This window comes from Capra hircus, chromosome 25, assembly GCF_001704415.2.
Source record: "Capra hircus breed San Clemente chromosome 25, ASM170441v1, whole genome shotgun sequence".
Lineage (NCBI taxonomy): Eukaryota > Metazoa > Chordata > Mammalia > Artiodactyla > Bovidae > Capra > Capra hircus.
The window spans coordinates 42,493,179-42,520,730 of record NC_030832.1 but is presented as its reverse complement, the minus strand read 5'-3'; the positions used below and the strand labels follow the sequence as shown (position 1 = coordinate 42,520,730).

Genomic DNA, 27,552 nt, shown 5'->3' with positions numbered 1-27,552 from the left:
AATTCCACGCACAGAGGATCCCCCGGAGAAGGGACGGGCTGCCCACTCCAGTATTTCGGCCTGGAGAATTCCACGCACAGAGGATCCCCCGGAGAAGGGACGGGCTGCCCACTCCAGTATTTCGGCCTGGAGAATTCCACGCACAGAGGATCCCCCGGAGAAGGGACGGGCTGCCCACTCCAGTATTTCGGCCTGGAGAATTCCACGCACAGAGGATCCCCCGGAGAAGGGACGGGCTGCCCACTCCAGTATTTCGGCCTGGAGAATTCCACGCACAGAGGATCCCCCGGAGAAGGGACGGGCTGCCCACTCCAGTATTTCGGCCTGGAGAATTCCACGCACAGAGGATCCCCCGGAGAAGGGACGGGCTGCCCACTCCAGTATTTCGGCCTGGAGAATTCCATGGACTGCACAGTCCACGGGTCGCACAGAGTCGGATACGACTGAGCAACTTGCACGCTTCACACACACACTAAGAAACCACTCCCAACCCCCAATCCTGAAGATTCCCTTCCGTGTTTTCCTTGCATCATGTTTTAAATCACCCTGTGATTTTCATCTTTTTTAAGCTGTGCCGCGTGGTCTACAAGGTCTTAGTTCCCTGACTAGGGATCAAACTGCCCCCTCCACCGGAAGCTGGACTGCCAGGGAATTCCCTTCGTCTGCTATTTTGATCGCTTAACTCTGGAAATGTCAGCCTCTCATGAAGTTGGAGTTTTGTTTTGCTGAAAGGCAAACCCCCTTTTCTCCAGTGGTTTCTGGGTTCTCATTGGTTGTCAACCCCCATTGATCTGAGACGTCGCCACCGTGGTGCACCAGCTCGTCCGGCTCAACCTGTAGATACTGGCACTAAAGACTGCGGATCTGCTTCTGGACCTTCGAGGTTTTCTTGTTGGCACTGTTTGACTCAGTAGCTTTATAACAGGCTTTACTATCTGCTAGGAAGCATCTTCTCACAATTTTCTTCTGCTTGCTAACTTTAAAATGAACTTTAGAATCATTCTAGCTCTTGAAAATTCTATTCCTGGTTTTCTTTTTTGAGAATTGCTAAAAGCAGACCCACATGAGGAGACGGCGTGCTTCCCGTCTCCTCATCCAGAGCCGGCGTGCCTGCTCTGCGTCGCTCTGCTCCCCGGGGCGCGCGGAGGCCTCTCTGTGGAGCCCGAGGGCCCTCTCCCCGCTGGCCCTGAGCGGTGACGTCCGGCTGCTGTACTCAGCCGGCCTCCTCTCCCGTCAGGCCTCCGACCAGGCGGGTGCGCCGTATGGAGAAGCCTCCGCTTTGAGGGTCCCACGCCGTTCCCCGCCTTCGCTGAAGGGTCCATCGTCTGTGGCTCTTGCTGGCCACCCTTCGCACCCTCGGCCGGACGGTCCTCGGTGCCCTGACTGAGAGGGCGGGCTTGGAGCCCCCGGGACCTGCGCCACCCCCAGCCCTTGAGGCCGCGCGGGAAGCCCCCCTGCCCCTGACACCAGGGGCCTCGCCTCCGGCTCACCCAGCTCGCCCCACCTCAGGGACTTTGCTCATGCTATTTCCCTGCCTAGACATCCCGCACACCGGCTGCTCCAAAGGCCCCTGTCGCCCCCACCCCGCAGGGCGCCCTGTCTGCGCCCCGCAGGCGCGTTCTCTGCAGCCTGGCTGCCTCACAGGACGTGGGCTTCCGGGCCGGTCTGGCCTCCGTGCCTGGGACCCGTGGGGTCAGACGTGGGGCGGGGGGCCCTTTCTGGAGGGCCGGGGCCCCGGCACCTGCGGGGAAGGGCAGTGCCCCAGCCCGGGTCAGCTGTGGGCCGGGGCCCTGACGCAGTCTCTCTTGCAGTTCATGGCCTCCCGCGGCAACGCCATCGCCAGAGCCACGTTCGAGTCCAAAGTGCCCGCCTTCTACTACCGGCCCTCGGCCTCCGACTGCCCGTGAGTACACAGGGCCTGTCCGCGCCGCTGCTCTGCGCCGGCCCGTGTCGGGAGCCCTGTCCAGGCGCCCCTCGCTTGGTTTTGGTTTCTGGTGTGGCGGCGGTGGCGGGCAGGGCGGGGACAGCTGGCCTGGGCCCCCGGGCCGTGCAGGTCCCCGGGGAGCCTCAGCCTGGGTCCAGGGGTCCTTGTGGCACCCCGGCCATCTGGGGGGCTCGCTGGGCGGCCACTCCTGCGTACAGCCCACCTGGCTCGGTGCCCAGGGCATGGACGCGGGGAGGGTCGGGGCGTGGCTCCGCATGATCCCAGTCACCAACCTCTCTGAGCCTCAGGGTCCCTGTGGGCACCGCTGGGTTCCGAAAGGTTCCGGGGGTCAGGGGAGGTGCTTGGGGTGAGGTTGGGACCCCAGCCCCTGGGAGAGGCCCCCATGTCAGGCTCAGCACCAGCTTGGAGAGGAAGGCCCTGTGAGGAGGCTCCTCCTGGACTGTCCCCCGCTTGGGACGGACGGCGGGGCCGCAGCCTGCCCTCCTCCCAGGCCCTCCCCATCTGGCTCCACCCCCAGGCGGCACCTCCTCTGTTTGCTCAGTGCTGTTGCCCCCGACTCACTTGTTGAACCCCACACCCCGGGGGCCCGGCCCACACCTGGACCCGGGCTGCACGCGGGGCTCGTGTGTGCCTAGCTCTGCGCAGGTGGGGGCTAGGCTGCTGGCTGCCCCAGTGGGGTTGGGAACAGTGACCCACCTGGGAGGTGGGCCAGCTCAGACCCCGCTTGACAGGTGGGGAGCCGGGGGCTGACCTCACTCTGCACGCTGTGTCCAGCCCTTCAAGTGCTCGTGTGCAGGCCCCTTGCCCGGCCCCACCCCTCCTGGCACCCCCACCTGGCCGCTCTGCCCACCTGTGAATCTGCAGGTCAGCAGTTCTTCTGCGGTCAGCCCACCTGCACGCATGGCTGGGTCCCCACCGCCTGAGCCGGCACCGTGGACAGACTCCCACGTGCCTGGTTCCTACGAGGTGCCCCGGCACGGCTGTGTGGTCAGGGCCTCTAGGCTGACCCAGCGGCCCCAGCGGGAGGGTGCTCTGAATCCCAGTGGGCCCCATTTTCCAGAAACCTCTCTGGGTGAGGGCTCACAGGAGCCGAGCCCACTCCATTCCCCAGACTCAGGTGCCTGGGTCTGCCGGCAGCGGTGGGGTCCTGGGAGAGGCCCCTCACCGGGCTGGTATCAACAAGGGAACCTGACCAGGCAGCCATGAGACCAGGAGGGTGTGGGGGCTGATAGCCGAGCTCACCATGGAGGCTGTGCAGTGGTAGAGGGCGCGTGGATGCCCGTGTTCGGTGTGGAGCGCACCTCTAGCTATACCCACTTAGTGCAGCGGCTGCAGCAGCCTCCCACAGGCAAAGGCTCTGGGGTGCTGTTGGGATGAAATAGGTGGTGAGTCAGGAGGCCAGAGTCTGGGCCGCGAGGGGTCTCTCGACCCGGGGCCCTCCCCGCCCCCTGCCGCCTGCGTAAAGGGAGGGTCAGGCCCCAGGGATGCGGTCAGTTTCAGCAGCAGGCCCGTGACCCAGGGCGGCCGGGGACCCGGCTCCCTTCCCGTGCCCCTGGTGCCTGACCTCGGGCTGGGGGAGGTCAGGCCAGCCCCGTTTGGCCTGTTGGAAGCCGGCCCCTCCTGCTTCCCGCGTGAGTGGGGTGGGCTGGGCCCCCCTGCTCCTGGCAGCCATGGCCGGGCTGCCCCCTCGGTGGGCGAGGCCCGCCTGCTCGTCCGAAGTTCCCCCGGGCCGCTCTGGCCAGGCGTCGCCCAGCGCGTGCCCTCTCTCCTCAGACTCCTCCGGGAGCAGTGGATCCGGGCCAAGTACGAGCGGCAGGAGTTTGCCCACCCCGAGCGGCAGGAACCCTACTCTGCAGGTGAGGCTGCCCCCGCCTGGGCGTCTGCCCCCGCCACCGCCCCCCAGAGCTGGAGCAGGGCCCCAAGGAACCTGGGCGGCCGCTTCAGAGTCTGGGCCCGTGTCCCTCCACCAGCCCTCAGCACCGGCTGGCTGACCTGGCCACAAGGGCCCTACAGCTGCTCACAGGTCCGCCCTGAACCCTGCCTGCGGGTGGCCCTCTGGGCCCTTGGCGGCTGTGCCTTTGGCCCTGCAGGGCGGGCGGGGCTGTCCGCAGGGGCGTGGACGGGCCTGGGGCCCAGGTGGGCCTGGAGAGGGTGGGCCAGGCCCCGGGGGCTCGGTCAGCACAGGGCTGCTGCTGCTGCGGTGATCAGACGAGGGCAACAGGGGACCAGCCCCCGTACCGTCTGTCGGCCGAGGGGCTCTGCGTATGCCCCTCTCCTACCTGGCAGGCGGTTGCAGGACTGGGCTGTGGCCTTGATTCAGTTGCCATCCACCCCTGAGAGCCGTGAGCTCGTGGGCGCAGCCCCCTGTTCAGCCCCAGGACTCACACTTGTCCTGCCTGAGGCCCCGGGATGCTCACCCCACAGCCTGTCTCCCGTCTCCCAGGAACGAACACCTCAGGGGTCTGGAACGTGTGCGCGTGGCCTCAGCTCAGAGGCAGGGTGTCGTCTGCTGTCATCAGGACCTCTGGCTGTGGGGGTCCAACCCAGAGGGCGTCAGGCAGACAGGAGGGTGGGCTCGCGTGGCGCTGGCTCTAGGCCCAGCCTGACCCTGGGCCTCAGTCAGCGGTCAGGGCCCTGAGGACGTGGCCCGCTTCCCCTGGTTCCACCTTGGGTGGCAGCCGCCCCCGGAGGAGGCTTCACTGCGGCAGCTCCAGACTCCCTGCCTTGGCTGGAAGCGCCCTCGGCTCCCACTTCCCCCGGGTGCCGCGAAGAGCTGCTGGGCACGGTGTGGGCCTCACAGGGGACAGCTCCCACCAGGCGTCGGCTCCTCTGCAGGAGGCCACCCCCTTTTCTCCGAGCACTGGGGCCCAGGTAGGGAGGCCCTGGCCTTGGCTGCGTCTCTGCCCCCGGCTCGGGGCAGTGACCCCTGGCCAGGCTTTCTTCTCTTTGCTTCAAAGCCAGCACCTCCCAGAGTGTAAATGCCGCCACCTTGAGCCTGAGGATCCAAGCCTGTGGTCCCCCAACGCCCTCACCCAGTGGAGCTCTGGGTGCCCTGAGACTCTCAGGGAGTGTCCCGGGTGTGCAGGACCCCATGGGAGCCCTCTGCAAGGGCCCTTGGGGCAAAGCCCCCCTCAGGGTACCGTGGGGAGGTGCCCTGGGGACCCAGAGGTGCCCAGCACTGCTCTGAGTGTGGCCCTGAGTGGCCTGTCTGGTGGTCACGGCGGGGCTGCCCCTTCCCCACCTGCCTCCCCAGGCCTTCAGGGAGAGGGTGGTGGCCCGGGGCACGGCTCCCCACAGCTGCCCACCTGGCTGGCCGGAGACCCCGAGACTGGAGCCCTGCCCGCGCTGTGCTGCAAGGAGGGGGCTAGGCCCCAAGCCCCAAGTCTCCTGCCCCCCAGCCCCCATTGCACCTCCCCGTGCCCCTGTCTCTCCCCAGCCCTCGCCTCCCGGCAGTCCAGGGCGGTGGGGCAGCTGCCCCGGCCCGTCGTCCTCCTCAAGGCGCAGCCCTTGCGAGGAGCGCTGGGGTTCCTGGGGCCTTTCCCATGCATGGGAATCCAACACAGCCACGGCCACCAGGAAGGGGGCCCGCGGCCCGGAGGGAGGGCGCGCAGGCTGAGCCGGGCAGCCTGAGCAGCCTGCAGCGGGGGGATGCCACACACCCCAGGATCCAGGGACCCGAGCGCAAAGCCACCGTGGACGAGGTGCCCGTGCAGGTCACTTCCCAGGTCAGGGTCGGCATGCCCGGGGGCGCCCATGTGCCCCCGTCAGGCAGGGACCCCCAGCGTGAGGCTGTGGTGGGGACCGCAGGCGCCAGCCCGGCTCAACGGCTCTGTTGTGGCGGCGGGCGAGGCAGTAGGTACCCCACGCTGCCCTTGGCCAAGGTCGGGTGTGGGAGGCGCTCGCCCTGAGATAATGCAGCAGAAATTCCCGCCGCCCACAGGCCCCTCGGCCAGCTGACCCCAGGTCCCGGCCGCTCCTGGCTCTGTCCCCAGCCCGTCCCCGCCTGCACCGAGCCTCAAAGGCCGCCTTTCACAGGCAACAGGGCCCCTGTTGTCCCGAGGGCCGCCTGTCACAGCACACCCGGCCCCACAGGTCCCAGCCCCTCAGAGCCCGAGGGCCCCAGGGCCTCGTGGGACGTGTGTGTTGAGCTTGATGAGAAGCTGCCCACTGCTTGTCCCCTCGGGGGACGGTCAACTGGGGAGCTGGCTCCCGTGTGTCGTCCCTGGGGTGGGCAGCACTGGAGCCTGGAGCCCCTGCTGTGTCCTGGCCGCTCCACGCAGGGCTTCCTGAGCAGAGGTGGCTGCTGAGCGGGGGGCAGCCTGGGTTCTCCAGCGGCCCCGCGTGGGGCATGCAGCTGGCACTCAGTAGATGCTGAGTGAACCCTGTGGCCTCTGCCCCAGCACTGGCCAGTCTTTTGGGAGCAGACGGTCATGCCGCACGCAGCCGGGCCCCTGGTGTGGGCTGCGGGTGGGTGCTGCTCGGGGCCCCTGGGCTGGGCTTGCTGGCAGGTGGGTGGCCGGGGGCCCGGCTTGGAGCCCAGGGCGTGCTGGGTGGCGGTGCCCACATCAGGGACTGGGCTGCCGCGTCCTGTATCACGGAACAGGGGTGCGGAGACAGCGTGGCTCGGCCGCGGGCTTCAACTGTGGCCTAAGAGCCGCCCATCCCCCGGGGGCATTGGAGGCTGGCGGGTGCCCACCTGGAAACACCACGGCCAGGCCACACACCCGAAACCAGGCCTCCTGGCGGCTCGCCGTCGGGCCTGGGGGCCCGTCCCGTTGGGCCGGCCGCGGCGGGTCAGCGGGGTCGGGGTGACCGGCTGGAGCTCCATCCGGGCCACCGCAGGGGCGCCCCAGCCCAGGCCGGCCGAGGCGCTGCTGCCCCCTGCTGGGACCGGCCGGCAGCTGCGCGCTCACTGGCCAGCGGCCTCGGACAGGACTGCTGCCCGCCTCAGCCGCGTCCTCAGCAGGTGGGCGGCCGCGGGACGGCCCCGGAGGCCCGTGTGGGGCCACGAGACCGCTGAGTGCGTGCTTGGCCGGCCGTGCCTGGTGCGGACAGGGTGCTGGCAGGGACCATCTTCGCAGAAGAGCTGTTCCTCGGGCACTGCTCTCTCTAGCTGACTCAGGGTCGGGGAAGCCGGCCAGGGGTCTCCCGGCCTTGCCCTGGCGGGGCGCTCGTTCAGTCAGCACGCGTGCCAGGCTTGAGCTGGGGGCGTGGTGGTGGCCTTGTCCTCCAGCACACACACGCAGGGCACGGGGCTGGGCCTGCCCCAGGCTCTGAGGCGTGGGGCGTGGGCGGAGGCCCCACCTGGCCTGTCACACTGCAGACTCAGGGGGCCAGTGGCCGCCTTTTTATGGCCGTCTGGAGCGCAGAGAAACGCCCCTTGTCCACGGTGTCTGGGGCGGGCGGCGGGCAGGGAGCTGGAGGCTCCGGGGTCAGCACCTCGCCATGGTGTCCCTACTGGGACAGCTGCAGCCTGCGGTCACCTCCAGCAGGGGGCAGCACCAGGCACGGCCGGCTCAGAGGGCCAGCGGGGGGCCCTGCCCTGCGACACTCACACGGGGCCCAGAGCAGGCAAAGGGGAAAGAAAGGGCAAGAGGGGTCAGGGCGGACGCGGCCTGTTGTCCATCTCCCCTGCCCGCCGCTGCAGCCCTGACCGCAGTCTGTACCCTCAAGCCACGTGACTGACCCCGGGCCCGAGGTCAGGGCCGGCTCCCCGGTTCCCGGCCGAGGCTGTCACGGCACCGTGTGTCCGAGCTCGCCTCCCACCTCCCTCCCCGTCCCCGTCTCTCTGGGCCCGTGGTGCTCTTGCATCTGGGTGTTTGGCCGCTGCCAGCCCCAGGCCTGCAGAGCCCGTGGGCGCCACGTGCCTCCCGCCCACCCAGCAAAAGGAAGGGGGAGGCCCGGGGTCCAGAGACGCTCAGGAGCCCCCCACCCCCACCCCCGGGGGGCAGGCCCCCGCACAGGAGTACGACCACCCGGTCCCCCCATCGGGGTGGCTGTCCAACCATGCCCTCCCCCCAGGGTACCGAGAAGGCTTTCTCTGGAAGCGCGGCCGTGACAACGGGCAGTTCCTAAGCCGGAAGTTCGTGCTGACGGAGCGTGAGGGGGCCCTGAAGTACTTCAACAGGAGTGATGTGAGTGGGTTCGGGGGCCGGCCCTCCACGCTCTCCTGGGAAACACACTGCTCCCCTGTGGGGACCCTCCACCCGCTGCTGGTCGCAGCCACTCCCTCTGGTGTGGGTGACGCTGGGGGCACTCATAGGCCCTCGAGGGACAGGGAACTGCCACCCTGAGGCAGTCAGGGGTCCCTGGGCAGTGTGTGGAGGGGCTGGCTGGCCCTGCCCAAGGGCACCGGGGCCTCCGCAGCCCCACGGCAGGGAGAGGGGAGAGGTCAGGCTGGCAGGGTGGGGAGCGGGAAGGGGCACCCGGCCTAGCGTGGGGTGGGCCACAGGGCCCCCCTCGCACCTCCTGGGAAGGTGCAGTTCCCTTGGATGGGGAAGCCCAGGCCCAGCAAGTGTAGGGAACTTGCTCAGAGCCGCACGGCACGCACGTGTGGGGCCAGCATGCAGAGCCCGCCGTGCCTGCCTGCTGCTGAGGCCCGGCCCTGCTCCCCAGGCCAAGGAGCCCAAGGCCGTCATGAAGATCGAGCACCTGAACGCCACTTTCCAGCCGGCCAAGATTGGCCATCCGCACGGCCTGCAGGTCACCTACCTGAAGGACAACAGCACCCGGAACGTCTTTGTCTACCATGAGGACGGCAAGGTGGGCGCACGGCTGGGCCCTGTGGTGGAGGGGGCCGAGGAACCCCGGGGGGAGGGGGGTGGCAGCTGGCGGCTGCGTCCCCACCCGGCGAGGCTGGGCCTCCGAGCAGACCCTCAGGCCTGGCCTCAGCGTCACTCTGGCGTGACCTCCGAGTGCTCGGCCGTGCTGTGGGTTGTGCGCGGCGCACAGTCTTCTGATGCTCTGCTGCTGCTGCTGAGTCGCTCAGCCGTGCCTGACTCTCGGCGACCCCATGGACTGCAGCCCACCAGGCTCCTCCGTCCATGGGATTTTCCAGGCGAGAGCACTGGAGTGGGGTGCCGTCGCCTTCTCCACTTTGAGGCTCAGTGTGTTTAAATAGCCAGGCTTCTCTTCGGCTGTGTGCGCCTTTGGGGTCACAGTCAAGAAGTCTCTGCCAAGTCACGTCGTGGCCCCGTGTTTTTCTCGTAAACTTTACTGTTCGGGGACTCACGTTTCAGCACTTGATGCATCTGTGGTTGAGTAAGGGTCCAGCCTCATTCTCTGAAGTGTGGACATTCAGTTTTCCCAGCACCGTTTGTTTAAAGGACTGTCTTCTCCCCACGACCAGTCTTGACGCTGTTACAGAAATCACTGCACGCCAGCATTCGCTCCTGGGTTCCCTGTTCTAGCCCATCCTGGGTTCCGTGTTTTTGGTTTTAGTTTTACTGAACTATAGTTGCGTACTGTGAGCATCTTTGGGCTCTTTCTCACGTTTCCGTCCGCTACGGGCTGTCGCCGGGGGCGGAATAAGGCTCCTGAGCTGCACAGGCCTGCCCTTACCCTCCTTACCCTCCTGCCTCTGCGCGGCCCCTCCTCCTCCTCGGCAACCACGGGTCTGTTCTCTGTGAGCCTGTTTCATGAAAGCTCATTTTCTGTCATAGTTTAGATTCCACGTGTAAGTGATTTCAGATGGTGTTTGTCTTCTCCTGACTTACTCTCTGGACGCATCCAGAGAGCTGCGGATGGCATTCGTTTCGTTCAAAAATGGCTGATATTTGTGTGTGCACAAACCTTCACCCACGCGTCTGCCCGTGGACGCGCAGGCGGCCTGTGTGTCTTCAAGCGCACCTGCTTGAGTCAGTCTTCTCTACTGCTCCCAGGAGTAGGACCGAAGGTCACATGGTCATTCTGGGTTCTCTGAGGAACTTCCGCACTTGTCCACGCGGCTGCGCCGGCTCACACTCACGCCAGTGAAGGGGGCCCCTCTTGCCCACAGCCCCTCCAGCGTCTGTTCTCTGCAACCGTTCGACGGCGGCCGCTCTGTGTGAGGTGGCTCGTGGTGGTTTTGGTTTGCGTCTCTCTGATTGCTGGTGGTGTGTTCTTCAGAGAAACGTCTATTTAAGCCTCTGCCCGTGCTTTGACTGGGCTGTTTTCGTGTCACTGAGTCATAGGAGCTTTCGTAGATGTTTGGGAATTAGAGCCTCAGCAGCTGCATTGCCTGGAGATACCTCCCCGCCGTCTGCAGCCTGCCTCTGCATTTTGTTCAGTCTCGTTTCCTCTGGCATTTGCCTAGGGCCCACTCATCATTTGTTTCAAGTGCCCTGGGAGACTGACCTATGGAGTCTGGTGCGGCTGGTGAGAGTAGGCCGTGCGCGGGTCTACTAACAGACGCGCCTCCTTGGGCCAGCGTCCGCGTCTGCGGGAAGGCCCGGCCCACGGAGCGGCGGGGCTGAGGGGCAGCGCGGCCGCAGCCCACCGCCCAGGCCTGCTCTGGGGCCCGGCCGCGGGCGGCCTGCGGGCCAGGCGGGCGGGGCTGGGCGCGTGGCGGCCCCGCGGCGCCGCCCTCACCCCGCCTCTGCCCCCAGGAGATGGTGGACTGGTTCAACGCGCTGCGCGCCGCCCGCTTCCACTACCTGCAGGTGGCCTTCCCGGGGGCCAGCGACGCCGACGTGAGTGGCTGCGGCTCCCCGTGACGCGGGGGGAACGTGTGCCCTCGGCCGGGACTTGCGGCTGGGGGCCGACCGAGGGCCACGCGGCCCCCAGAGACCCCGGCCGCCAAGGGGCCTGAAGTCCCTGGAGGCCACGGGGTTTCGTTCCAGGGAGTCTCGGTGTCACTGTGGACGGGGAAGGCAGGCAGGGGCGGCGGGGGGCACAAGGGGCGGGGCGCGGGCAGGGGGCGGGGAGATGGGCGTGGCGAGGCGGGCGGGGCGGAGGGAGGGGCAGGGGCGGGGCGTGGGGCGAGATGGGCGGGGCGGAGGGAGGGGCAGGGGCGGGGCGTGGGGCGAGGTGGGCGGGGCGGAGGGAGGGGCAGGGGCGGGGCGCGGGGCCGAGCGAGGGCGGGGCGTGGGGTAGGGCGGGGCGTGGGGCGAGGCGAGATGGGCGGGGCGGAGGGAGGGGCAGGGGCGGGGCAAGGGCGGGTGGGGAGGCCCCCAGGCCCACGCCGCGCGGTTCCGCCCCAGCTGGTGCCGAAGCTGTCCAGGAACTACCTTCAGGAGGGCTACATGGAGAAGACCGGGCCCAAGGTGGGTCTGACCCAGCGCCCTGGACGCCTGGGCCTCACAGCGAGGCCCCATCCCCGTCACCCGGGGCTGGGCGGGACAGGGTCGGGGGTAAACAGTGCCGGCAACTGCCCATGTGTTTTGTGAGCTGGGCTCCACTGACCCCGCTCCTGGGGCTTTGGGTCCGGCGTGGTCAGCTGCGAACCCTGCCTCCCGCCCTCGGCCTCCCCGACACGCCCCTGTGCACCCGGGGTCCCCGCCACAGGGTGGGGCGGGCAGGCACAGGGCCCAGCCTCCGGGACCAGATGGGGCCCCTGGGGAGGCGCCGCCTCGGGCCGACCTGCGCTCTCACCCCCCAGCAGACAGAAGGCTTCCGCAAGCGCTGGTTTACCATGGACGACCGCAGGCTCATGTACTTCAAGGACCCGCTGGTAAGGCTGGACACGCCCCGGGTCCCTGAGGCATGGGCTGTGCCCTCCCGTCACTGCGAGGCAGGCCGGCCCGGGCGGTCTGCTGGGTGAGCTGGGGGGCGGGGCTGCACGCAGCTGAGTGACTCGGGCGGGAGCAGCCGCCCTGTGCAGCACCCCCGGTACCCCCCCAGGACGCCTTCGCCCGCGGAGAAGTCTTCATCGGCAGCAAAGAGAGCGGCTACACGGTGCTAGACGGGCTCCCACCGTCCACCCAGGGCCACCACTGGCCACATGGGATCACCATCGTCACGCCAGAGCGCCGGTTCCTGCTGGCCTGCGAGACGGAATTGGAGCAGCGGGCGTGGATGGAGGCGCTCCGGAAGGTGGTGGACAGGCCCATGCTGCCCCAGGAGTACGCAGGTGAGGCGGGGGGGCTGGCCGAGGGGGAAGCCCGGCGACCCCGGGGCAGCTGTGACCCGGCGGGGCCCTGTCCTTCTGCAGTGGAAGCCCACTTCAAGCACAAGCCCTAGCACGAGGAGGTCCCGGAGGCCCGAGGACCCTGGACTGCCCGGACGTGGCTGCAGGAGGCCGCGGCCAGCGGGGCCCGAGCTTCAGCCACTAGCACCCGTGTCTCTGGAACCCCTTTGCGGGCTGGCCCAGCCTGACCCCACCACGCTGCTGCCCACCCTCCATGGGACACCCACAGCACCCCCACCGACTTCTGCCCGCCAGACCCGCGTTCCTCTGAGGACCAGCCCCCAGCTGCCACTGCTCACCTGAGCGGGAAGCCCCTCCCACCAGGAAGCTGGGCTGTGGGGACAGAGCCAGCCTGCATGCCCCCCTCCTAACACGTATTTATTGAAACCTGCCGTGTCGGTCCTGGGGTCCCGGGGGCCAGAGCGGCAGACGTGGATCCCATCCTCACTGAGCTGACCACACGGATGTGTGGGTCTGGGGGGTCGGGCCCCCACGGCAGGAGCCACAGGACCTCAGGCCTCAGGCCTGGCTGCCCCTGGGCGCCTGCCACGCCGACTCGGGACTCCGCGCTGACTGTGACCCCCCCATCTCTGCCTCCCCTGTCTCTGACCCCTCAGAGGATGGAGCCTGGGCCCAGCTCACTGTCTGCAGCCCAGCATGCTGCTGGCCAGTGGTAACTGCCCCAAGCCTCCCTGTGTGCCTGGGGTGGGGGGACAGGGCCATGGTGCAGCAGGACGTGTGTGGGGGTCACCCGCCAGGTCATCTGGGTGCTGTCCTGTGTGGCCACGACATGCTCCCAGGGGACCTGGACCAGCTGCTGGGACCGAGAGGAGGGCACTGGGCCTCGGCCTGGCCGGCGGGCCCACAGCCAAGGATGGGGACAGGCGCCCTCCTGTGAGCCCGTCTCCCCTCGAACAGTGCAGACCCACGAGAAAGCTGGACCTTGGGCAGGGGCTGCAGGGGCCAGCAGGCAGCACAAGCCCCCTCCACCGGGACCACTGCCAGAGCTCGCCAGGTCAGGGGTCACCAAGATGGCTGGGGAGGTGAGGACTGCTGTGAGGTCACCCGGGGCCAGAGCGCTGTCTCCCCAGACCCCCTGCCCCTGGCGGCTCCTCCAGTCCAGGTCCCAGGAAGCCCAGGTCCTCAACTTCCAGAGCAGGCAGGGGGCCTCACCCAGGGTCCCCAGATCTTCCTGACCACACAGGGCTGCCCAGGACTCAGCCTCGGGCCCTGGACAGCGGCAGCCCGCTCTGTCAGTGTGGACTCTGCACGCCCACATGCTCTGCCAGAAAGCTGTGGGAAAGAAGAGCTGCATGACCAGCCAGCAGGGAGCATCTCTCAGAAAGAGCAGACCCCACGTGGCGGTGCGGGAGTCAGAGGCACCTCCTGCTCGATGAGACCAGGGCTCAGGGCACCCAGCCCCACCGGCCGCTCGGAGGGCCCGAGAGATTCAGAGACAACACTGTCCATGCCTAAAACCACGACACTCTCCCAACACTGGCCACTTGGTGCCACTCACCAAGGACACACTCCAGACAGAGCTGAACACTGGTCCCAGCGCCCGCGGACCTCATGGGGCGTCCAGGCCGCGCTGCTCCCCGCCCACACCCGGCCCCAGGAGCTCCCTCAGAAAGGACCACTGCTGCTGAGCCCAGTATAAAGGATTTATTTAAACTCAACAATGAACACAAACCTTCCTTTAAGTTCCATTTTTACAGTGAATGAAACTCTGTACTGCGTTCCTTCCCATGCATGGTCACCGGGCATTAATCTACACCTCTTATTGTAATTGTGGAAAAATAAAGTGTCTCCCCTTTTGTAACCGTCCCGGCATCTGGTGCAGCGTCGGTGAGGCACAGGCCTGCTCGTCCCGGGCCGCTCACCTGTGTAACCCGAGCCGTCAGGTCACGGCCTCCATCACCGGCCGGTGGTCACGCCGCCCCACGAAGCCGGGGGGCCCGCAGTCTCCTGACGAGAGCTGTTCTGATGGCCAGGCGCTGGCTGCCCAGCTGTCCCTGGGACACGGTGGCCAGGCCCCCCGCCCCGCCGAGCCCTCCCCAAGCAAACCAGACACGAGGGCCGGGAGGAGGCGCCGCAGGGCCTGCGCTTTATTGGGGTCATCAAGGTACACGGCCTGGCCCGGGCCCCCACGCGCCCCGGCCCCGCCGCGGCCCGGCCGAGTCTGCGGCTCCGCGGGCGTCAGTCGAGCTCGATGGGGCTGCTGTCGTCCTGGCTGTCCTCGCCCTCTTGCTCCGAGGAGCCCATGAGGCTGCTCAGGAGGTTCCCTGGAAGGGGTGCGGCACTGTCAGCCCCAGTCCGGTCCCGCCCCGCGGCCCCACCCTGTGCCCTCCTCCCGCCCCACGCCCTCCTTCCGCCCCGGGGGGCCTGCGGGGGCCCGGCACGGCCACCAGCACAGGCCTGGGGCACCGGGGACCGAGCAGCGGGTTCACTCGCTCGCAGGTTACCTCTCCAGTGCCCCAGGAATGAAGGAGATGTGTCCGTTCTAAAGCAACTGTGGCCGCCTGTGGGCCTTGTTGGGCCACTTTACCTAATTTTTATCCAAAGAACCACTCCTCCGTCGATACAAAGAGCAAAGTTTATACAGTGCCCGAACCCAACCCACACAAGGGAGCAAGGAAGAAAGGGTGTGTGGCGCCCCCAGGGTGAGCCTGCCCCAGGGCGGCACTCTGGGACTGGTTCTGCGGGAAAAGCAGGGCTGCTGACGAGGCCCGAGGGGCGGGAGGGCTGGACGCGGTGAGAGCCCAGAAAAGGGGAGCGGCCCCCACCCCGCCGCTGACACGCCACACCACTCCGCCTACAGGTCAAGTCGGGCTTGTACCTAAGTGGAAACAGCTGCTCAAATGATTCAGGAGACCTTTCCCTGCGGCAGCACCGATCGACAACGCTCACCCCAGCCTCCCTGCAGATCCCCATGCGGCAGGCTCGCCTGCGACGGCCTATCGCGCAGGGGACGCGCCGAGGGGCTTGTTCTCCCGGGCCTGCGGCCCTGAGGCCCACGGCAGCTCCACAGCAAAGGACACGGGCTGGGGGTTCATGGAGAAGGGGCTGTCTGTCTGTCTGCGAAGCTCCCCCCAAGGAAGCTGAGAAGACCAGCTGCCTGGCCTGCATGTCCCCCGGGGACAGTGGCGGGCCTGGCACATGTGGACTCTGTAAGGCGCTTTATCTGCTCAAGAGGAAGCCTAGAGCGCTAGCGATGCCAAAACCCATGTCTGAGTGCAGGACTCGGCTGGCCCCTGCCCTGCGGGAGGGCAGGGCAGCCAGGACTCGGGAGATAGAGGCAGCACAGACGGCGGGGCAGGGAGAGGCCCGGCCCGGAGAGGCAGTGTCCGGGCCCGCACCCGCCAGCGCCCAAGACACACACTCCCAACACGCTCTAGGGTCAGGGGACGGATCTGGAGTCAGGCTCCAGCAAAGAAAATCCCAGAACCTCATAGCTTCCCTGGTGAAACTGCCAGAGCCAGAACAGACACTGCAGGGAAAGAAAGCTACAAACCAACATCCCTCATGAACACTGACGCAAACGCCTCAGCAGGACACTCGCAGACCCAGTGCGGCAGCTGGGGAAAGGCTCAGCGCCACGGCCAGGCGGGCTCTGCTCCTGGAGTGGAGGGAGGCTCCACATGCGGAAACCAGTCAGTGTGACACAGCCCGACAGGTGAAGGGAAACCAATGGTCATCAATGGGTACAGACAAAGCACTTGACAAAGGCAAGACTTTCATGAACACACTCAGAAAGGAGACCATCTCACGCCAGGATGCGATGAAAGCCAGACGTGGACCACAGCAGCCACCACAGCGGTGACAGGCTTGGAGCTCCTGCCCTGAAACCAAAGGGTCGCTGCCCCACTCCTGCTCAACACGGTCCCGGTGGCCCTCAACACGGGCACTGCGCGGCCCACTCACACGAGGGCTTGTTTCCTATGCTCACACTGCAGCTGGCTGAGCCCATGAACAGCCGGCCAACTCTAAGTTACACACCAGTTTTCGGCTGCTCAGGGAATCAACACCCCAACCTCTGCACGTGCTCAAGGGTCAACTGAACTTGAGGTTCTAGCCAGAGCAATTAGGCAAGAAAATGAAAGGAATTACAATGTGAAAAGAAGTAAAATTATCTGTGCAAGTGGTATGATTTTACATGTAAAAATTTCCAGAGAGTGTAAACAGAAACAATTCTATTTACAATAGCATCAAAAAGAATAAAACAGTTAACTAGCTGAACCAAGCAGGTGAAAGCTTTCACGACAGAAAGCATAAGGCATTTCTGAAAGATACGTAGGTGAAGACACATCCCATATTCCTAGACAAAAAGACTTCATATTGTTTAAATGTCAATACTACCTAAAGCTGTCTACAGACTGAATGAAATCTCAAATCCCCAAAACATTTTTTGTGGAAATAAAAAAACCCATCCTAAATTTCACATGGACTCTCAAGGGACTCAAATAGCCAAAACAATCTTGAACAAAACTGAAGTCTTGCACTTTTTCATCTGAAAACGTACTCTAAAGCTACAGTCATCGAGGCTGGGCTTCCCAGGCGGCGCTAGTGGTAAAGAACCCGCCTGCCAACGCAGGAGACGCAGGTTCGACCCCTGGGTCAGAAGATCCCCTGGAGGAGGAAACGGCGACCCGCTCCGGTGTGCCTGCCTGGAGAATCCCGCGGAGAGGAGCCTGGCGGGCAAGGAACAGCCCACTGGGGCGCAGAGACAGACACGCTCTAGAAGGAAACAGACCAGGGCGGCCGAGCGGAAGACACGCGCCAGCCAGTGGGAGAGCGAGCCCAGAAAGGATTGCGGCAAAGGGCTCTGGACAAGCGGGATGCGCCCACTCGGTGGGGAAAGGGCAGTCTTTCCAACACGCGGTGCTGGGAAAACTGGAGACCCGCACACCCAGGAACCAAGCCGACGGCCGCGCGAGCAAACCACGTCCAAGATCCCCTCAGACCGGACCAAGGACCACATGGAGGCCTCAGCCAGCAAAACTCTTAAACCTCAGGGCAAACGCTTCGCGACGCTGAACTTGGAAATGACTCCAAAGGCACCAGCAACGGAGAGCAGCAGAAAACAGGGTGAAATTTAACGTTCGTGTCAAAAGACGCTCCAGGGTCGCGCGACGGGCGGCAGAAGCCAGCGCGGCGCCGTAAAGCGTCACCCTCCAGCGCGGCGCCGTAAAGCGTCACCCTCCAGCGCGGCGCCGTAAAGCGTCACCCTCCAGCGCGGCGCCGTAAAGCGTCACCCTCCAATTAAGAATCTGAGACAGACTCTAGGGAGTAAAACGGTGCCGAGGGAGAGGAGGCGAGAACAGGCGGACAGAGGTTTTCAGGGCAGCACCAGAGTAACGGCGTGTGCACGTTACCGGGCGCCTGTCCGAACTCACAGGCACCAGAGTGACGCTGGCGTACTCAGCCCCGGGTGGTGAGGCCGTCAGAGCAGGGGCGTCCTGACAGGTGGACCCGCTGGAGGCGGGGAGGCTGCGCCGGCGGCGGCGGGGCACTGGTGGGAAACCTCCCTACCTTCCTCTTGGTCTTGCTTGGACGTAAAACTGCTTAAAAAAAAAGCCAACCCACAGAATGGGGGCAGATAGTCGCAGCTCATGTGTCTGGTAAGGACTTGGTAGCCAGTATAGATTCAGAGCTAGGGAAACGACATGAACCAACGGCCGACAAGCACATGGAAGAGAGGCGCTCGGTCCCGGAGCAAACACGCGGCAGCCCCGGCAGCGCGGGTCCGGCGCCCCCGCGCCCAGACGCCGCCGCCAGCAGACGGCAGCAAGTGCTGGCGGCAGGCGGACGTGCAGGCCCCGGACCCTCCGCCCCGCCGGCGGCCGTGCAGAGCGGAGCAGCCGCCGTGGGCGGAGGGCGTGTGCTCAGCAATCGCACAGGCCCAGCAACTCTGCTTCTGGGTGTCCCGAAAGCACCGAAAGCAAGACCTCACGGAGACGGCTGGCACAGCCACGCTCGCAGCGGGCCAAGGGGGAGAACCCACGCGCCTGCTGATGACGGGCAGGTCAACAAGACGCGGTCCACGCGCGCGACGGGACACACGCCGCCTCAGAGAGGAAGGGAGTCAGGGCACCGGCCGCAGCCAGCACCGGACAGGCACCGACTCCACCAGGTGAGGCCCCCGGGGGCGCCAGGCTCGCAGGGACCGAGAGGAGGGCTGGGGCTCGGCCAGGACCAGCGCCCACTGCAGCCTCACGGCCCCACGGCACGGCTGAGGTGGGCAGCGGCATCTAATGTGTGTTTTACCACAAAGCACACCCGGCTTTGACTCTGCGGCCAACAGACAGGAGCCCCGGGGAGAGCATTCACCGGGGGCAACAGGCCCTACCGCTCTGCTCGGGAGGCGGAGGGCCGGGGCTCCCAGGGGGGCGGGGAGATGGGCCAGCAACCCCCCTACCAACGTCGGGCGCGCTCCAGGCCCCGGACGCACTCTGCTCTGAGCCGCACCCACGGACCCCGACCCGTGAGCCCCCTCACCTAGCAAGCCTCCGTAGGATGACGTCTGCTTGGGCGGCACACCGAAGAAGAGCTGTCCTATCCTGTCGAGGTACTGTGGGGGGCGGGCACTGAGCCGGGCCGCGCCCGGAAGCTTCTCCCCACCGCCCCTCCCAGCTTCTCCCCCAGCCCCCAGCTTCTCCCCCAGCCCCCCAGCTTCTCCCCCAGCCCCCCAGCTTCTCCCCACCGCCCCCCAGCTTCTCCCCCAGCCCCCCAGCTTCTCCCCCAGCCCCCCAGCTTCCCCCACCGCCCCCCAGCTTCCCCCACCGCCCCCAGCTTCTCCCCACCGCCCCAGCTTCTCCCCCAGCCCCCGAGCTTCTCCCTCTGCACCCCCAGCTTCTCCCTCTGCACCCCCAGCTTCTCCCCCTTCTCCCCAGCCCCCCAGCTTCCCCCCCTTCTCCCACCGCCCCCCAGCTTCTCCCCAGCTTCTCCCTCTGCACCCCGAGCTTCTCCCCATTCCCTCTTCTCCCCACCCCCCACGCCCATGCAGCTTCTCTCCACACACCCCTCTCCGGCCCTCACCTCGTTGTACATGGGGTCCCGACGCAGGGATGGCTGGTACTGCTCACACAGCACCGTGAACACCGTGAGCTTCCCCCTGGAGCAGGAGGAGCCAGCACACTGATGCCGCGCAGGACCACCGGCATGGGGAGCGAAGCCACACGCCTCCACACACGCTCACACACACCTCCACACATGCCAACACGCCTCCACACACACACACACGCCTCCACACACTCACACGCCTCCACACACGCCTCCACACTCACACGCCTCCACACACTCACCTCCACTCACACACCTCCACACTCACACGCCTCCACTCACGCCTCCACACACACACACGCCTCCACACACACACCTCCACACTCACACGCCTCCACACACGCCTCCACTCACACACGCCTCCACACTCACACGCCTCCACACACTCACACCTCCACTCACACGCCTCCACACTCACACGCCTCCACACTCACACGCCTCCACTCACGCCTCCACACACACACGCCTCCACTCACGCCTCCACACACACACGCCTCCACTCACGCCTCCACACACACACGCCTCCACTCACGCCTCCACACACACACACGCCTCCACACACACACCTCCACTCACACGCCTCCACACTCACACACGCCTCCACACTCACACACACCTCCACACTCACACTCCTCTACTCACTCCTCCACACACACGCCTCCACAGACACGCTTCCACACATTCTCACATGCCTCCACATTCACACACCTTCACACTCACGGCTGCACACACACGCCTCCACACACACACGCCTCCACACACTCACATGCCTCCACACACGTCTCCACACACATGCCCCTGCACACCTCCAGTGCCTTCACACAAGCACACGCTTCTACGCACACACCTCCACGCATACACTCACCCATCTACGGCCAGCAGCAGAAACCAGATGAAGTTGAGCAGGGGCTGCACGAAAGGAGGCCCGCTCTCAATGGACGGGTGTTTCTGTGTGTACGTCGTGAACACCACCGAGGCGCTGCTTTTGTTTTTTAAACAGAGAAACCTGGAAATAAGAAACATCCCAATCAGTGGTTGCACACATCCTCAGGAGGAGGAGATGGGGGCCACGACCCTGCTCCGCCCACCTAAGGTGCCTGCCAGGCCCAGCGCAGGGAGCTGGGGTTGACAGCGTGGGGACTGACTCCAGAGGGCGCCCGGCCAAGGTCAGCAGAGGGGAGCAGCAGCTCCCTGAGCCCGAGCGCCTGCCTGCCCTGCCGGCGAGCACTCGGGCTGGATGCTGCCCAGCGCTGGCCCCCTCCCTGTGGAGGACGTGTCTGTGGCCAGATTTCGGCGCAGCGTGGGCCCACAACACAGCCAGATGGACAGGGAAGGGCAGAGGCCGCAGGGGACATCAGCACCACGCGCCAAGCTGGGGTCAGGGCGCTCCGGATGGTGAACTGGTTTTGTTCTTGGAGTCCAGATTCAGCAGCAAGTGGTGCTGGTGGGGTTCCGAAGCTCCCTGTCCCCCAACTCACGAGACACGGCCTGGCCCGAGGCCTGGCCGCCAGGTCTAAGTCCTCTCTGGGAAGGTTAATCTCATTCACAACAGCGGTGTATCTGCTGGGGGGAGAGGCCGGGCCCCAGTCACCTCACGTGAGCTCCCCACCATGTGGGCCTGACACGGTGCTCACGCCTCCAGCGACTCTGCTGTACCACAATGTTCTTAAAATAAATTGTCCAAACAACTCAAAAGAGAAGACTCAGCTGGGACAGAAGAGCGGGGACACAGAGCTGGGTGGGAAGCTGCGGGTGGCCCCCATCACCGTGTCTGGACCAAGAGACGTCGGGAAGACAAGCCGCCTCTGAACAACACCCGTGTCATACGGACACTTCACATCCCAGCGTGGCGCTGGAAATTCAGTGAACGCCTGTGTCCCACCGAAAGAGTAACTCCCTGCCGACCAGATGCGATGGATAAATAGGAAAGCAGAATGCACGGCCACAAACAAGTGCCTTGAGGCGTGAAAGTGCTTCTGCCAACAGAAGCGTCCAGGTTGGCCCGAGAGAGGGCAGGTCTGGAGCCCCTGGAGGTCAGCGGCAGCGTCATGCTTGGGGACGTGAGGCGTGTGTGGGATGCCAAGTGACTTCAGACCTGTGCTTGCGTGAGGTTCGGCCAGAGGCCAGCCTGGGGCCCCGGGACACCACACGCGAGGAGGGGGCGGCAGGCGGGCACCTACTGGAGGACGGCCTGGGCCACGAACATGTCCGCCTCGCCGCGGAAGCCGTGGGCCGTGGAGTACTCCACCAGCATGTCGGCGCAGCCCTCGCCGTCGCTCGAGTGCAGGAAGTGGTACCGGGACTCGCCGTAGTTCTCTTCTGCGGGCAGAGCGAGGGGGGTGGGCGTGAGCGCGGGGGGCGGGCGCGAGCGCAGCGTGAGCGCAGGGCCCCGCGGCGTCCACGCACCCCACCTGCTCGGTGGACCCGGCAGAGGCCAGACTGCCCCCACCGTGCGGACAGCTGGGAGCAAGCCAGGAAGGCAGAACCTGAGGCCCCCGGGAGCGGAGCACGCAGGGTGGAGCCCAGGGGCCCTCTGCCCACGTCTGCCATCCTGACGAGGACCCAGGACCGGACGCAGGCTCTTTGGGGACCAGCCGTCCTCTGCTGCTAGGCTCCTCTGAGCCTCTGACTCCACACTGGCTACTGCCCTCTGGGTGGGTAACCCCAGCCCCAGCCTGCCCAGTTTCAGTAGAGGACTGGAGCTGTGAAGGGGCCCCCATCCCCCAACCCACCTTCCAGCCAACATCTCCCACCCAGAGCGACTCAGCTCCTACCCCAGTACCCCAGTCACTCAGTCCTACACTGGGATGCCTGGAGCTACTGTCCACCGTCACAGCTGGGGGTGCCAACGGTACTCAACCCCAACCCCAGACCACCTAGCAGCTACAGAGCTGGCAGGACACCCGGGATCGGTGGCATAGAGGCTGAGACCCAGCTACAGGGTAGGGACCCTAGGTCCTGCTCACCCGCCACACTGGGTCCCTCTCCTCCAGGGGAGTCTCCACTGCTTCGGGTTAAGCATTCTCCACCTTCCAGCCGTTCCCCAGCCCAGCCCAGCCCCAGGTCACAGCCAGCTCCTGGCCGCCTCCAGCACCGAGCTAGTTCCGGGGTCTCCTCTCTCTCCAACCCCAAGAGCTTTCACAGCCTCCAGGTGAGAGGAGAAACCTGCCAAGTCTCCAGCGTCCTCCAGCCCCGGGCAAGCAGCTGCACAAGACCTCAGGGGACCAGGGCTCCTACAGCCCTTTCACAGGACATCGGCCCCGCGCACACACCCCCGGGGGCTGCCTATCGCAGGGGGGACCTGCAAACACCCCTCAGCATAGCCTCCCATGTGCGCAGGGTCCCGCCAACCTCACCCACCATCTGTGCTTGAGACCCTTGAAATACTCAGATCTTCAACTTCAAATCTTTAATATACGCGTACCAGAGATACACAGCTCCCAACCTCAGCAAGGTCTCTGCGCAGGCACCGGCCGCACACACCCGGCTCCGCAGACTCGGGTAGGCTGGGCACGCAGGCGGACAAGGCAGCGCAGAGCAGCCTTCGGGCCCAGCCAACCTGCGGACAGAGCCCGGCCCGTGCGGACAGAGCAAAGCGGCTTCTAGCCAAAGCCTTCTGAACCGCCACAGGCCGGGGCGGACGAGGCCGCCCGTCGGTGCGGTGTGACGGCCCCTGCCCGTGGCCGCCATGTGTCCACCCGGCCTGAGGACTGCCGCAGCGCTGATGGGTCGGCGATGCCCTGCCTGCGGTTGCCCATTTAGAAGAGAGCGGTGGGTGCAGACGGGCCGGTGGGGGTGGCGGATGCAGAGCCCAGCGCCCGCGGCCACCCGAACACACCTACCTTTCCACAGGGTGAGGGCCAGCAGCTGGTGGAGCCGGGGGTGGCCCAGCTTCCCTGACCCGCCGCTGGACCACTTGAGGGCTCGGGACACGAACGCCACTCGCTCCGGGGAGTTGGGGTCCATCAGGCTGAACAGCCTGGCCAGACTTTCTGCAAAGCGAAGGCACACAGGCCTGACCCGGAGGCACGCGCGCGGCTCCGGCCCTGTACCGGGCATCTAAAGGAAGCGAAACCCGCCACTTCCGGGGGCAGGCACCGTGGTGGGGCCCTGGGGCCACCCGACCGCTCGCCGCCTGCCTTCACCAGGCGCCTCCCCAGCGGGGCCCGCGAGCGGCGCGGGCAGGCGGGACACGGGCTGCGGGTATCCACAACAACCCCCGCAGGGTCCGTGCAGGCCTCAGTGTATGAGCACGTGAACGCGTGCGTGCAGATGTGAGTACATGCGTGCGCATGCGTGCACGGTGGGGCTCGGGCCGCCTCACCCAGCAGCTCGTCGGCCACCTCGACCTCTGCCTTCTCCAGCGACTCCAGGACAAGCATGGACAGGTCAGCGGCGCTGTTTTGCTGTAGAACGTGAGAGAGGCCGGTCAGTGGCAAGAGAGGCTCCTGCCAGCTTTCAGAAGGCGGGGAGGCTGGCCGGTGGCTCTGGCTGCCAGTTAGAAACCAGTGGCCGACCGCACCTAGGAAACAGTTCTGAGCACCGAGGCGGGACACGGGCACGCTAGGGCCGCCCTCCAGCCCTCTCCCTGGATGCTCTGCGCCGACGGCTCACCTGCCCATGGCTGAAGAACAGCAGGGCTCCGGAGCACATGAGCTCGCGGGCCTCGGCGTGCTTGCTCTGGGCCATGTACCTGCGGGAGAGAGGGCAGGCCGTCAGGTTCCACCACACAGGCCCGCTAAGCTCGGCCACTCCCCACCCCCGTCTGGTGACCGCGTGTGGGCACCCTCTCCGACCACAGCAGCACCTTCCTGGTGCAGGGCAGGGGTCTCAGCAGAGGGACCAGGGAGGGGCTGAGGGCCACTTCCAGCTTCAGACACAGGTGTGACCGCGGCAAAAGGCAGGGGAACCTGGCCAGGACCACGCATCGGGGCCGATGGGCTGCGAGGCCGTCCCCTCCCCTGAGTGCTTTCCAGCGGGAAGGCGTCTCGCTGGGGACAGGAGTTGGGAAAAGCTGGCTTCCCAACTGCAGGCAGACAGGAACCTGATGGGCAATGAGGCCCACACAGAATACAAAGGGTGCTTCCTCCACAACAAGTGAGACAGAGATCCAGGGTGGCAGGGTCAGGCCTGAGCTGAGCACAGGACACCAGGCCCACTGGCCACACGTTCCTCTCAGGGACAAACCGGCCCGAAACCCGCCTAGCCGGTCAGACCTGCGTCCCAGCCCAGACAAGCCGAGTGGGAGATGCGAGAGGTGCGCGGCCAGCAGGCGCGCAGGAGAGGCAACACGGGAGCCCTGCTGCCCTCGGGCTCAGGCCTGGACCAACTACGGAAAAGGGCTTTTATGCACCCGGCTCGGGAGCAGCAGCCTCAGCCTCAGCGCACAGGGTGGGACCAGGAGGAGACACCCACAGCCCGGGAAGCACCCAGGGCACCTGCGGGTGTGGGCCGGGCTTCTGGAAAAGTGAGCCCTTGCAGGCCACGGCACGGATGCTCACAGCGGGCTCTGCTTCACGGACACGACAGGCTCCGGATCCTCCCCCGAAGCACAGCTAGAAACAAGCACCTAAAAAGCCAGGGAGGGACCGGAGGCCCGAGAGGCAGACAGGTCGGGTTCCTGGGGCAGCAGGCCCGGTTCCCAGTGACCACAGCCACACAGTCCTGGCAGCCCTGCCCACGGGAGAACCGCCAGCGGCTGGACACCCCCCAGCAGCGACAGGTGCCCCGAAGCCTGACGCGCCTTCTGCATGCCGCAGAGGGACGGGTCTGAGCCCTTCCTGTCCCGGCAGAGAGAAGGCTGAAGAAGAGTGCCCATAACACCTGGGACGGAGCTCGGCCGCCCTCGTCCTTGGAACCAGCAGCTCCTGCCCCCCTCGTGCAGCACACACCCTGTAAATCCAACCCAGTTCCTCTCCCCCTCCTCAAGCTGCTGGGGGACACAGTGTAAGCGAATTAAAATAGCACAGATAGGTGAATTTATCCAGCAGGTGAATGGATAAGATGATGTGGCCCACCCATACAACGGAATGCCACTCAACACTAATTAACCAGTGACACGTGTAAGGCTGAATCTTCCAATGATCATGCTAAGGAAACTTGAGAAGTCAGACAAAAAGAGGACATGCTATACAATGCTGCTTACATAAAACCCCACAAAATGCAAACCCAAGTATCGTAACAGAAATCAGTGGACGCCTGGGGGCAAGGGGTGAAAAGCTCATTCTAAAGGCAGAAGAGAAAGCTGTGGGGCATGAGGGGTATTTTCAGTACTTTGGTGATAATTTCTTGCGTGAATACATATGTCAAAACCCATCAAATTGTACATTTATATAAATGCTTAAAAGCACTTATAAAAAGACATTACAAGAGTGAGGCTGACTTCTTCGGAAGCCGCCAGCCACGAAGAGCTCTAAGCCAGGACTGCAACCGCAGGTCTGAGCACGGATGACGCCCTGCAGGCCGACTCAGCTGGGCCCTCTGGACGCCCACTAACGCCACCCTGCTTGGGTCCACAGCTGACCGTTCACTTCTCAGGAGTCCTGAACACGTGTAGGAGTCCCTCAAAGACCAAAGAGGAAGCCAAGACGTGGAGAAGAGGTTTAGCAAGTTGTCCTGGGTTACAGATCGCTGAGCAGAGGAGAAACGTGAATACAAGTCACAGCAGGGCTGGTGGTCACCACAAAGCACACTCCGGGCACAGGGAGGCCTCTTCAAAGCTAATCAACAATCGCGCTCCTGGCACAGCGGCGACTGCAGAACTGGCTCACAACAAGGATCGCTGTGTTTATTTTTGGGACGATCCAGTTTTGCTGATAAATCACTGGGGCAAATATTTATATACAAATCCCTGAGAACAGCAAGCACCAGGCAAATCTCAAGCGCTACAGAGCTCCCATCCTACAGATCTCGTTGGCTGGGCTCCGGGCAGAAGGCTCCACGTTACAGACTTTAAACCTGCTTACACCTTTGACTCATCCCCTGAAGGACAATTAACTCCCTGCTCCCTGGTCCTCTGGGCCACCAGCCCAAATGCGATCTGAGGCAGGCTCACTCGGACTGTGTCCCAACCAACCAACAACCAGAGCAGAAAGCACTGCCAGAGCTCCCAAGACACTGATCCAACCTGCCGTTAAAAGAAAAATTTATATCCAGGCCTAAATGTTTTAAGGCAGACCTGACTGCCCATAAACATCACAGCAAAGTATTTGCCGCCCTGGGACAGTTTGGGGAAAAAAAAAAAACATTCCGCAGAACAGATTAAATCCTCTAAAATAATCTTTAAATGCTAACAAATGGCCCAAATGTTTTCTGGCAAGAAACCTAAAGGCTGATAGCATTTATGTAATATACAGCAATGCCTGACGCGCACAGGGACAACTAGGAAATCACAGCAGCAGCTGTAGGGACCGCAGAAACGGTGTGACACGCTGCAGTCCAGAGCAGAACCGAGCTAGGCGGCGCCCGGGCAGCTCCTGAGGCCACCCCAAAAGCGACATCGCATTTAATCCAATGCGGCCAGTCAGTAGTTCCTGAAGTTACCTGACCTCTCCTCTGCGCTCACAGCCCATCCTGTGAGGGACTCGCATTCCAGCAGCTCAACTGCCGCACGTGGCCAGCCAGCCGCACACGCACAACAAAAACACCGGCTTCACGGAAACAGCCGGGTCAGTAACACGGCGAGCAAGCGCGACGCAGCAGGAGAAGCATGTTTACAGCCTCGCGGCCGGGCGCGGAGGGAGGAGAACCGGGGGGCGCGGAGCGAGGCTTTCGGACTCAACGGCGCTCAGGGCGGGGGAGGGGGCGAGCGGCCGCGGCGGCTCCGGCACCCGGGCCGTCTGCACTCTCGGCCAGGGCTTCGGGCCCAGCCGGGGTCCCGGCCGGGGCTCCGGGTCGGGGGTGGGGGTGGGGGTCCAGTCCCGGGCGGGGCTCCGCGTCGGGCGCCGGAGTCCGCGGGCCCGGGCGCCGGCGGGGGCCGCGGGGGCGGGTGAGGGGCCGCGGCGCGGCTCCCCGGGCTGCAGCCCGCCCCCGGCCGCCTCCCCGCCGCCCGCTCCCACCGCCCAGGCGACGGGCAGCGGCGCGGGCCAATGGCGGCGCGGGGCGGCGCGGCGCGGCCAATGGGGGGCGGCCGGGGGCGGGGCGCCGGGCGCCGCGGCCGGGCGGAGAGCCCTGGAAGGCGGCGGCCGCGGCGCGGCGCCTACCTGAAGAAGAGGGTCCGGTACATCTGGTGCGCCTCGTAGTAGTCGCCCTTCTCGACGCTGGCCCGCAGCTTGCCCTCCACGCGCTGGACGCCGCCGCGGTTGCGGGCGCCGTTCCGGGCGCTCTCCTGCTCGGCCATCGCCGCCGCCGCCGCCATCGGGCCGGCGCTCCGCGCAGGGCTGACGCTGTCGCAGGCGCGGTCGGCAGCGCCTCTCGGCTTCCGTCCCGGCGGCCTCCGGGT

General features: G+C 65.4%; 2 protein-coding genes across 9 annotated transcripts; one reads left to right on the top strand and one right to left on the bottom strand.

Moving 5' to 3' along the window:
* ADAP1 (ArfGAP with dual PH domains 1) lies at positions 1,812-13,872 on the top strand (the record flags this gene model as incomplete). Its single annotated transcript, XM_018039917.1, is given in 9 exon segments — positions 1,812-1,903; positions 3,719-3,801; positions 7,967-8,079; positions 8,561-8,707; positions 10,531-10,614; positions 11,125-11,187; positions 11,523-11,594; positions 11,765-11,993; positions 12,075-13,872. Coding segments are annotated over 9 exon segments (912 nt in total), but the record flags the coding sequence as incomplete, so codon positions are not given.
* On the bottom strand, positions 13,702-27,552 carry GET4 (golgi to ER traffic protein 4). 8 transcript variants are annotated; one of them, XM_018039921.1, is made up of 10 exons: positions 26,660-27,011; positions 24,614-24,681; positions 23,727-23,805; positions 23,437-23,518; positions 22,955-23,104; positions 21,293-21,431; positions 19,978-20,118; positions 19,089-19,164; positions 18,549-18,621; positions 14,129-14,335 (listed from the first exon to the last, which is right to left on the bottom strand). In XM_018039921.1, the coding sequence occupies exons 1-10, from the start codon at positions 26,699-26,701 to the stop codon at positions 14,250-14,252; spliced, it is 936 nt and encodes a 311-aa protein (XP_017895410.1). In that variant the 5' UTR covers positions 26,702-27,011; the 3' UTR covers positions 14,129-14,249. The 8 variants fall into 8 exon arrangements, with proteins under 8 accessions (XP_017895409.1, XP_017895410.1, XP_017895412.1 ...); XM_018039923.1 differs by having other exon boundaries at positions 24,551-24,681; positions 26,655-27,008; XM_018039926.1 differs by having other exon boundaries at positions 26,655-27,008.

What these genes read in the sequence shown, in the direction of transcription:
- GET4 (XM_018039920.1), bottom strand. Translation starts at nt 27,468, where the DNA reads ATGGCGGCGGCGGCGGCGATGGCCGAGCAGGAGAGCGCCCGGAACGGC. An exon ending in TACCGGACCCTCTTCTTCAG is followed by an intron (nt 23,806 to 27,313) that starts GTAGGCGCCGCG and finishes TCTCTCCCGCAG; the next exon opens with GTACATGGCCCAGAGCAAGC. An exon ending in GGCCCTCACCCTGTGGAAAG is followed by an intron (nt 21,432 to 22,954) that starts GTAGGTGTGTTC and finishes CTCTGCCCGCAG; the next exon opens with AAGAGAACTACGGCGAGTCC.